Source organism: Pseudonaja textilis, chromosome 1 (assembly GCF_049901715.1).
Source record: "Pseudonaja textilis isolate UNSWEBS1 chromosome 1, rPseTex1.2, whole genome shotgun sequence".
NCBI lineage: Eukaryota > Metazoa > Chordata > Lepidosauria > Squamata > Elapidae > Pseudonaja > Pseudonaja textilis.
The window spans coordinates 329602809-329614186 of record NC_141990.1 but is presented as its reverse complement, the minus strand read 5'-3'; the positions used below and the strand labels follow the sequence as shown (position 1 = coordinate 329614186).

Below are 11378 nucleotides of genomic sequence, written 5' to 3'. Positions count from 1 at the left end.
TTATGACCATTTTTCACACAACCGTGGCAGCATCCCCATGGTCACATGATCAAAATTCAGACACTTGGCAATTGACTCATATTTATGACGGCGTCCCAGGGTCATGTGTGACCTTCTGACAAGCAAAGTCAATGGGGAAGCCAGATCCACTTAACAACTATGTTACCAATTTAACAACTGCCATGATTCACTTAACAAGTATGGTTGGAAAGGCTGTAAAATGGAGCTAAACTCACTTAACTCTCTCATTTGGCAACAGAAATGTTGGGCTCAGTTGTGGTTGTACATTGAGGACTACCTGTATGAATCCACTCAAAAACAGCCTATTTTTTTTACGTAGGTCTAGTCCTCAACTTAACCACAACAGAGACCAACATTTCTGTTGTTAAATGAAACATTTCTTAAGTGAGTCTACCCCACAGAAAACAGTGTCACCTTCTCTTACCTTTTGCAGGTAGCGGTCATTTGTCCCCTTCTGTTGCCAGCTAAATATATCCAGCCATTTTTAATGGCTTCATTTTTATCCTAGCAGCCATTTTGGAAACCTGCTCCAGCTTCGCCATATCCCTTTTTAAAGTGGGGTGCCCAGAACTGAAGATGTTGTTGAGTCACTAAATTATGACTTTTTGCAACCCCATGGATCCCAGCACACCAGGCCCGCTTGTCCTCCCTGTGTCTCCTGGAGTTTGTCCAAATTCATGTTTATTGCGTCGATGACACTATCTAGCCATCTTATCCTCCGCCATCCCCTTCTTCTTTTGCCTTCCATCTTTCCCAACATCCGGGGCTTTTCCAAATGAGTCCTCTCTTCTCATTTGGTGGCCAAAGTACTCAAGCTTCAGCTTCAGTAGCTGTCCTTCCAAAGAAGTCAGGATTCCTTTAGGATTGATTGACTGACTTGATCTCCTTACAATTCAAGAGACTCTCAAGTGTGTTCTCCAGCACAATTCGAAAGATCAATTTTTTGGTGCTCACCCTTTCTTATGGTCCAACTCTCATAGCCCTACATTACTATTGGGGAAACCATAGCTTTGACTATAATAACCATATCCTGTAGATCAGGGGTCTTCAAATGTGACCGTTTTAAGACTTGTGGACTTCAACTCCCAGACTCCCTCCTCCAGTCATGTTAGCTCAGGAATTCTGGGAGTTGAAGTCCACAAGTCTTAAACTTGCCATGGTTGAAGAACCTTGCTGTAGAGTCTCACCCATGCTTAGGTCTATTATTACCTCCTGTGATCTATGGCACATATGTTTCTTAACACAGCTGACTAACCCTAACACTGGCCTGTTTGGTTGCTGCATCACATTACTTGTGGTGTTCAGTTGATGGTCTCTGTTCTCCTAAATCAGTGGTGTCCGTAGGAGCTGATTGCTTTAGTCCGAATGCAAAGGAAAGTAGCATTGTGCTGTCATCTTGCAAGGTTCACTCTTCTGGGCATAGAGCAATATTGCCAGGTATGTTGAAAAAAAGCCATGGCTGACATAGCAATATTATGAGGTTGGTGATGTCATACCTTAACCTCCACACGTGTCCTAAATCCTTCTCACATGCATGGCTGCCAACCCAAATCTGGGCCAATTTCCACAATACCCAGGCAGAACCTCTGCTGTCTGGGACATCAGTACAGAACGACATTTGGCCAGCTCCCCTTCCTCCCACATTTATGTATTTCTCCACCCCATTACTTATACCAGGGGTCTCCAACATTGACGACTTTAAGCCTGGAGGACTTCAACTCCCAGAATTCCCCAGTCATCAGCTAGCTGGGGAATTCTGGGAGTTGAAGTCCTCCAGGCTTAAAGTCGCCAAGGTTGGAGACCCCTGACCTATACAATTAGGCAAACTTTTCCAATGGTGGACAAGAAAAAATTAACACGTTTAACATTCTGGCAATCTTTTCATCGCGATTAAGCAAAGCTAGCCCTAAACATTATGCAAATGAGGTCGATTCTGATAAGAGTTTCGTCTCTCCGGAGAGTTTTGTTCTTTTTTGATAAATCTATGTTCCTTTCATCAAATCTGGCATGATAACAAAGTCAGCTGCGGAGAAGGGATGGAGAAAGATAAAGCCAGACTCAGCACTATGTATGTATGTATGTAGGTAGGTAGGTAGGTAGGTATGTATATACTGCGCTTGCGCTTCGCCCAAACTGAGGTTCTAAACGTCCCTTTTTCCGCCCTATTTTAGCTCTTGCGCGTGCGCAGTATTATGGCGACGGCAAAAAGGAGAGCCGGAGGAAAGCAATTTGTTTTATGATCCAGTGCCTCTTCTCCTACCGACTTCTCCCTTCCTGCGCGTGCGCAATCTCTCCTTAGGCGCTCTCTCTCTCTCTCTCTCTCTCTCTCTCCGCATGCGCTATACTGCCCACAAGCCGCATGCCTTATACGTCATCTCCCGGAGCCGTCCCGGGGATTTTCTTGGCATCCGCGCGGTGGTTTTGTTGGGGGCGTCATGGACGACGAAGAGGAGACTTATCGACTATGGAAAATCCGGAAAACAATCATGCAGGTCAGGAGAAGGAGGAAGAAGGGTGGGCCCCGGGAACGGGGGTAGGACATAGATGACAGGGTTTGCCATTCTGACCTGAAACTTTTGGGGGGAGAAAATGCCCGGTTTCTCTTTATTTTGTATTGGCTTCGGTTCCCCCAGATCATATACAAACTATTTAGGTAAGATAACAGATAATCAGAGTTGGAACGGACCGTATAGGTCATCTAGTCCAACCCCCCCCCGCCGCCGCCCAAGCGGGAGACCCTACCTACACTATTTCTGACAAATGGCAGTCCAATCTCTTCTTGAAGGTCTCAAGTGAAGGTATTTGTTTTATTTGGATTATTTTAAAATAAGGTAATTGTTCCAGCTGGTTTGCAATTAAAATATATGGTGCTTTCATCAAAGCTACAAAATTAGTGTTAAAAAAAATGAGGGTAACTTTGTAATAAAGGTGTAAGTTTGGGGTGGGGCTAGTCAAAATTTGTCTGGGTATTGGAAAAGTTAGTGACCTAGCCCGTATTGTAGTCAATTTTGGAAGATCTCAGAGAACTAAAGTCAGATCAAAGACTATTAAATAATCCGAGAGTTGTAGGCTAATTAGAAAAATGAAAAACAATCTAGATGAAGGCAAACCGTTTCCCTACTGTTGCCAAGAAAACTACATTAATGCTTTTGTATATAGTATTTACCAGGACTTATGTGGCTCAAGGGAGACTATCACCTTGCTTGAATGACAATGGATAAAAAGGGAGAGGAAATAAGTGTGCATAAGCGCACCAAAACGTGCCTACTATCCCTGTCCTATTGTTTCTTTTTCTTATTCTTATCCATTTCATTTATTTATAACCGTGTTTATACTTATACCTGTTATCTAATAATTGTTTGACAAAATAAATAAATAAAAATATTAAAAAAACAGTGAAAGGTGATATATTTAGATTGCTGCCAAAGTCAGTCCATTTTTTGAGGTTGCTTTATTGTCGACAGTTGCCTTAGAACATCTTTGTATATGTTCTTAAATGAATGGTTCACTACAGATAGTTCTCAACTTACAACACTTAATTTAATGACTGTTCAAAGTTACAATGGCACTGAAAAAAGTGACATGACCATTTTTCACAGTTATGACCTTTGCAGCATCCCCTATGACCATGTGATTAAATTCAGACGCTTGGCAACTGGTTCATATTTATGACCGTTGCTGTGCCCCAGGGTCATGTGATCACCTCTTGCAACCTCCTGACAAGCAAAGTTAATGGGGGAGCCAGATTCACTTAGCAATGCGTTAGTAAATTATCAACTGCAGTGATTCACTTTACAACTATGGCAAGAAAGGTTGTAAAATGGTTCAAAGCTCACTTAACAAATGTTTCAATTAACATCAATTTTGGGCTCAATTATCATAATAAGTTGAGGACTTACCTGTATTTTGCTGCTATAGTTACTTGCATTCTTCAGCATACTATTATATTAATATTTAAATCCACTTTTTTTGGTCCTTAAATCAGTTGTGTCACGATCGAGGCTATTTGGTAACCCAGGATGAATTGGATCAGACTCTGGAAGAGTTCAAAGCCCAGTTTGGTGATAAGCCGAGTGAAGGGCGTCCTCGGCGTACTGATCTCACAGTGTTGGTGGCCCACAACGATGATCCTACAGATCAGATGTTTGTCTTTTTCCCAGGTGATTATACCCAAAATAGATTTGGTTATTACTTCCAGGAACCTGGAATTTGCATCTTCATTCATTCTGCTTTCTTTTCCTGAATTAATTCATTTTTATTCAGTTTTTTGTTTCTTCCTTCTTTCATGTCTTGCAGTTTTAAGTTCCTAAAAGCCAATCTTTTCTTTGGAGATCTAGAATGAATTTTCCCATCCCTCTTCATCAGTTCTTCCTGCTAGCTGATGTTTACCATCTTTGTATTCTTAGAGTTAGGGTTACGAATGGAGTAAATGCGACATCTGTTGTTTTGCCTGTTTTTAAATACAGAGTGATGAAACAGTGAAATTGGCACATGAACTTTTTAATTTACTGTAATGTCATTTGCTAGCAAGGAAGAAATAACAGTTTGACCAGTTCACTTATAGGGAAAAAAAACCCTATACTTTTTAGTATGTAGTAAAATTATTTTGATGGTAACAACTGTTTCATGAATAGAATGCATTTATTCCTGAAGCTGATGGCATATCTTTTAAAAAAATTAATGATCAAGCAAAAATTTTATACCATTGAGAGTAGTTAGAAATTTTTCAGGAAATTTCCTCTTCTAAAATCCTATATAATATATTAAATGTTTGCATATTTATAAGAATAAGATACTTATAACTTTCATCTTCTGCAGCTGTACTAATTTCTCAACTAAATAAGCTTTTGAAGTACATAAAAATGATATTTCATTAGACAATTTAACAAATAGTTAATCCTGCTGTTTTTGATTATATGGTAGGGCAATGAAACAGCTAGTGTGCTACTGGAAATGTTATTTGGATAAAATTCCAGCCCCTGAAGTTATGTCTGTTTGAAAAATGGTCGTTGCAAGCTTCCTGCTTTACTACTAAACCTTTCAGTTCATTTATTATTAAACGAGAGCTTGAATTCTAATCCTGAAGCAGATGTCAGGCCTAATGAATGAAGTATTTTATTTCATGGATATTCTCCACTTACAAACAAACAAAAATCTCTTTTCAGAGGAACCAAAAGTTGGGATTAAGACCATCAAGATGTATTGCCAGCGAATGCAAGAGGAAAATATTACCCGGGCCTTGATTGTGGTGCAACAAGGCATGACTCCATCTGCAAAACAGGTACCTGAGTCTAAATTGGCAGAAGGGATGTTGATATAATCACATTGCTGGCTAAGAGATCCTCACCTGTAATTTTCAGAGTACAGTGATCTCTTCTGGGGGAGGGCTATATCTCAAGACATTGTCTTTAATAGAGAACGTCATTCAAATTAGTTCTCAGAGTATTGGTCATAGAAATCTGTTTCACGGCCATCTTAATGTTAATATTTGTGCACATGTTTCATCTTTATGGATGCCAACATATCATCGAACAGCCCATCTGAAGTAGCATAGGATTGTCTTAGTGGACAATCACATAAATAAGAGCCAACAATGTGCAGCAGCAGCCAAAAAAGGCAATACAGTCAGGCTGCATGAACAGAGGGCTAGAATCAAGATCATATAAAGTACTAATACTGCTTTACAAAGCCTTAGTAAGACCCCATTTAGAATAGTGCATCCAGTATTTAATCATACAATATAAAAAAGATGTTGACATTCTGGAAAGAGTGCAGAGGAGAGCAACAAAGGTGATTTGGGGGCTGGAGGCTAAAACATATGAAGAACGGTTGCAGGAATTTGGTATGTCTAGACTAGTGAAAAGAAGGACGGGGAAGACATGATACCCAGTGTTCCAATATTTGAGGGGTTGCCACAAAAAGGAGGGGGTCAGCCTATTTTCCAAAGCACCAGAAGGCAAGATAAGGAACAATGAATAGAAACTAACCAAGGAGAGAATCAACCTAGAACAAGGGAGAAATTTTGAGTTTGATCTTTAAAGTACCAGGGATTGCAATTTCTGTATTTCTGTCTCCCCCTTTCCCATCAATCCTCTTCCTTAAGTCCTTTTCTTAAATTTACAGCCCTGTCTGCTGCCTCAGTGTCTCTTCTCTCTTTTAGTCTCTAGTAGACATGGCTCCCAAGTACATCCTTGAACAATTCCTTCAACAGGAACTCCTGATCAACATCACTGAGCATGAGGTGAGGAAGGAAAGGGGGGCGGGGTTGTTGTGTGTGTGTGTGTGACATTGGTTGGGTCTATGGGGAGTGCATTGAGAGGAACAATATAAGCTCTGTTCTCATTCAATTGACAAAACCTGTTTCTGTGGTTGCCTGGAAGAGTTTTCTATGCATAGCAGAAATCTAATTATATTGTGTTTTCATTCTTTTCTTCCCTTTTTGCCACTACAGCTGGTTCCAGAACATGTTGTAATGACCAAAGAAGAGGTGACAGAATTACTGGCCAGATAGTATCCTTTTGCCTTTGTACTTACTGTTTGGAGTATCTGCCTCAGTTTTCTGCTTGTTCTGAGTTGGGTTACTATTATCTTTCAGATATCAGGCAGGTTTAATTTTCTAGCTTCATCCTGTGTTAAGATGAAACTTTCCAGGCAAATATGTCTAGGATTTTAACATGAATTTTAAAATGATATATTCTTGCATTTGGGTTTGGATAGGGCCTATAAAACTAGAAGCATATCAGGTTGACAGTAAACCCAATGTATGAGTAAGCATGCATTCTATTGTCTGAGAACAGGTCCATTAACATGCATTAGTTTTCACGGTTCAGATTGTAAACCTGGGTTTTACAAAATGCATTACACACAATATATCAAATGCAAATTAATCACATTACTTAAAACAGGCCCTGGATTTCTATGTTCTCCCAAACTTCAAATTACTGTACCAACTTCATTTAATTTAAACTAGCAAGTTGTGTGAAACTAGCCAAAACATACTATAATCCTGGTATAGGAAATTTTTAAAAGGTCCTGTTTTTATATGTTTTGAAATTTTTTCCTTTAACTGCTGTTGTCAGTAAACTAAGGGAAAATCAGCTTCCAAGAATACAAGCTGGAGATCCCGTAGCTCGCTATTTTGGAATTAAAAGAGGCCAGGTAAGGAGCAGAGAAAGGGAGGCTGAGAATGTGCCATTTCCCCGTGGATTTGATAAATACACTATATGGAGGTTATAAGCGGCAATAAATTTTGCTATCTAAATAGAAGTTCAGGAAGCCTGATGATAGAGAGAGAGAGAGAGAAAAAGAGGCTTTTTGGATTTTTGTATTTCTCAGAAGCATCTACTTGGATTAAATGGACTTTAGCACAGTTGACTTAGGCTTTTGTTGGATCAGTTTTTTCTCTGAATCCACAGCTGGGAAACATTACTTACACACTCCTTCCTCTTCCTATTTTCCCCACTGCAACTCTGTGAGGTATGTTGTGTAGAGAGTGACAGGCCCAAAGTTGCCAAATCTAGGATACTTGGAGGGATTAGGTTGGGTGAAGGGTGAATTTGTTGGGTCTATAGCAGATTCCATTATGAAATCCTGAAATGCTGGCTGTCCCATCAGCCATTTTACAGGGATTCATTGTATAACCAATCTGCAAAATCACTTGAATAATTTTCTTTCTCTGTTGTCTGCGTGGTTTCTTTAGGTGGTGAAGATCATTCGGCCCAGTGAAACAGCTGGGCGTTACATCACCTACAGGCTAGTGCAGTAGCCAGGAATCGTCCTATAAGGTACTATAAAATGTTTCATTATCTTAAAGGTGGTTAAAGCAGACATTCTTTCCTTCCTCTTTCATGCTTCCTTCTGCTTTGTCTGATTTGTGTGGACCAAAGGTTATAACAGGAGTTGTAGGGAGTGAGATTTTATGTATCCATGTTATTCATGCTGTTTGGCGGTGCTGATAAGACAGTCCATGCGGCCTGGGTGGGGAGAGGAGGAGACATTTGCAAACCAGGAGATCAACGGTTGTGGGATTAAAACTCCCATCACATCCCCATCAACCTGGCCAATAATCAGAAGGTTGACAAAAACCTAGAGGAGTCTAGATTCTTCTCAGCCATAAGATGCTAAACCTGTCCCATGATTGAAGGGTACAAAACTCGGCATGGTTAGGATAAAATGAATAAAAAAAAGCAGTTCTCTCTTTCCCAATACTAAAGAACAGAAGAAAGAATCTGAATGAATCCGGATAGATAAGATGTTTTTTTTCCACAACACCTCATTCAACTTTGAAATTCCTTACCATGAGATATGAAGCTGGCTACTAGATTGGCTGGCTTCAATAAAAGGGGACGATGACACCAATTCACAGTCCTGGGGATAGATACAGATAGAGATTAACGGAAGGGATCTTGTAGGTCATCTTCTAATCCAACCCCCTGCCCAAGCAGACCCAATGTCAACTAAAAAGATACTCCTTTTTAGCTGACAGAAAGGGGGTGGGGCGGGGGGAAGACCAGGGTCAAGGGGGAAATGTATGATGTAATTTAGTATCGGCTGCACCCAGCTAATGCCAACATGGCCACTTCTAATAATTTTCTTTTCTCTGAGATGAGGCTAGAGACTTTTGATTTGAATGAGGGTGGATTTGTTGGAGCCCTGACAGCCAGCCAAGACTCTAAAAATTCAGCATGATGGGATACCTGACCCCCTGGCCTCTTCAGTCACTTCCCGACATCTGGAATGCGTGGAAAGTCAGATTAAAATGGCAGCGGGGGGGGCCTCTCGGAAGAAAGCCCTGTAGAAGCAGCTCAGCTACGAACAGAATCATAAGCGTCACCGTTTCTGACAGATGGCAGTCCAGACTCTTCTTGAAAGCTTCCAGGGATGAAGCTCCCACAACTTCTGAGGGCAACTTCTGTTCCATTCAGTAACTACTGATGGCAGTGGGGCTGCTCTAAAGGCCATCTCCTGGGAGGCTTCTTTGTGCATCAGTGGACCACTGGGAAAACAAACCCACCAGGATTAGATGGGCTGGAATCTGATCCAGCAGGACACTACTTCTTAATTGGGTTGACTATCTCTTCACTAGGACTAAGAGTTTGGCTTTAAAAAAAAAGGAAAATCATTTGCAGAATTTCACAGGGAATCCTCAAATTAGGATCACAGCGGAGCTAAGTAAGACAGTTGTTAAGTGGGTTGCACCTCATTTTATGGCCGTTTTGCCACAGTTAAGTGAGTCATGCAGTCATTAATTGAATCTGGCTTCACTCATTGCTTGTGGAAAGCTGGCTGGGAAGGTTGTCAATGGTGAATGACCCTGGGACAGTGCAACTGTCAAAAATATATGCCATTTGTCAGGTGACTGACTTTTGGTCACCATGGGGGAGATTAGAAGTATGAAATCTTTTTTCAGTGCCATTATATCTTCAAATGGTCATTAAATGAATTGTTGTAAGGGACTCCCTGTCTATAATCATCCTGCCTATTGGATGTAATAAAAACTGTAGCTAGTTTTGAAGAACATGGGATGGTATGAAGTGAGTATACAGGATTGACAGAAGAATTATATGGTTTTTATTATTTGCTGACCAATAATATTTGCATCCAAAGCCAGATTAGGAATGTAACAGACCGTTAGGCGTGCTTGTGTGAAACAGAGTTCTCCAACCTGCTGAGTCCAGATGTGTTGAACTATAACTCCATCATCCAGCAGCACTCCAGCCATGAATGATGGAAATTTTACTCCAATTAACTTGGAGAACATCAGCTTGAGGAATGCTGGTGTAGAAAGGACAAGCATCTCTGTGATGTCTTAATTGGTGTTGTAGATAATCAGCTAATTGCAACATGTATACAGAATTCAAATTAGACACTAATGCTTCTTCTTTTATCCTGTAGCATGGCTGAAACTCTTTTTAACCTTATCCAGGAGACTGCTGGTCTGCTTGCTTAACAGTCTTGAGCATAAGGAAATACAAGAATGTGAAGAAATGTTCCTACTTGAGACTTCAAACTTGAAGCTTCTAGTCCTTTCTGTCCAACTGGTCATGAAGAGGAAAGGGGTCATCAGCAGCACAGAAAAGACTGCCCTTGATTTTCCAAACTGGACTTCCTCTTGCTTGTATAAGCTGGATGTATTATTTGTTTAGACCACATTTCTGGAATTTGGGTTTGTTTGGGGTAAATATTTCAGGCAGCAACAGTTTATTTTCCAAATCTGGATGAAGGATACTTTAGAAAGCTTCAAATCGGAGGGCTTCCTTAATTCCTTCTGTTGATATCAGGGTGAGGAAGGATAGGAAAACCCTTTCTGGTTTGGGGGACAGGGGGACTCCATCAGATGTGGCTTTCGGTGGCCTTTTGTAGGGAGAGAGTGGAGGTTCTATGGATTAAAATGGGGGAATAGACTGCTAATCTCCTGGGAATGCAAAAGAAGATTCTGGGAGTCACCTGTAATTATGGACTTGTCACTTTTGTTTTGAAAAATGGACTTGTGTAAACCCTGGAAAAATATCTGGATTCTTCAGAAGGTCCCTGAAGATCGGCTGCCTTCCCTGTTCTGTTAACTATCGCTGAGTTATTGCTAAGGTTCAGAGTTTGCTCAGTGGTCCAGAATTTTTTATTTCAATAAAACAGAGTATGTTTTATTTCTCTCTCTTTTTTTTTTGTTGCCTTAAGATGAACTGGGAATCTCTGCCCATTCATATTCACTGGGCTATAGTTCCCCTTAATCTATCCAGTATGGCCCTTCTACCTGTGGTTGTGCTGTTGGAGTTCAGCAACAACAAATGTGATTGTTAAGATTCCGAGTAATGAACCCAACCAAACATTAATTTTAGAGGGCTGCAGCTTGTCTTTCCACAAGAATTGACCCTCTCTAGGACTTCTTTTCTCTGACAAAAGCAAGGAAGGGAGGAGTATGGAACCCTGAGGGATCTCTCTTTAAATCAGGTGGTTTTGAAGAAGGATATCCATTGCTTTCTGAAAAGAAAGGCGCTCTCAATTTGAATAAAATATGGAAGATTCTTCAGTGCAGTTTTGTGGGAGGGAGAATATGTGTAGCTAGGTAACCACATGAGTAAAAGGTCTGAAGCGACAGTGTTTTAACTGAAAAATGAGCTCTGACTGTGGTTGGCAGCTCACTGAACACCTTGAGCATAGACTATTGCATAACAGCTAAATTATTAGATACATGAATATTTCTATGGTAGTGTAATCATTACTAGAAAAGTATTAATTACTGATAAAAATAGCCGTCATTTAGCGATTGCCTCATTTAGCAACTATTCACAGTTAACTGATGAAAAAGTTACTTTGCAACCTGTCCTTGCATTTAGAATCTTTGCAGATCTGTAAAGCTG

The 11378-nt window shown here is 40.5% G+C and overlaps 1 protein-coding gene across 2 annotated transcripts; it reads left to right on the top strand.

The window, feature by feature from the left end:
• Positions 1-2350: 2350 nt before the first annotated feature.
• Positions 2351-10664, top strand: POLR2E (RNA polymerase II, I and III subunit E). Of its 2 annotated transcripts, none has more exons than XM_026698926.2 (8): positions 2351-2513; positions 4007-4181; positions 5187-5302; positions 6182-6262; positions 6473-6531; positions 7101-7179; positions 7721-7805; positions 9916-10664. In XM_026698926.2, the coding sequence occupies exons 1-7, from the start codon at positions 2457-2459 to the stop codon at positions 7784-7786; spliced, it is 633 nt and encodes a 210-aa protein (XP_026554711.1). In that variant the 5' UTR covers positions 2351-2456; the 3' UTR covers positions 7787-7805; positions 9916-10664. The 2 variants fall into 2 exon arrangements, with proteins under 2 accessions (XP_026554711.1, XP_087778932.1); XM_087922806.1 differs by having other exon boundaries at positions 2356-2513; positions 9947-10664.
• Positions 10665-11378: the final 714 nt, after the last annotated feature.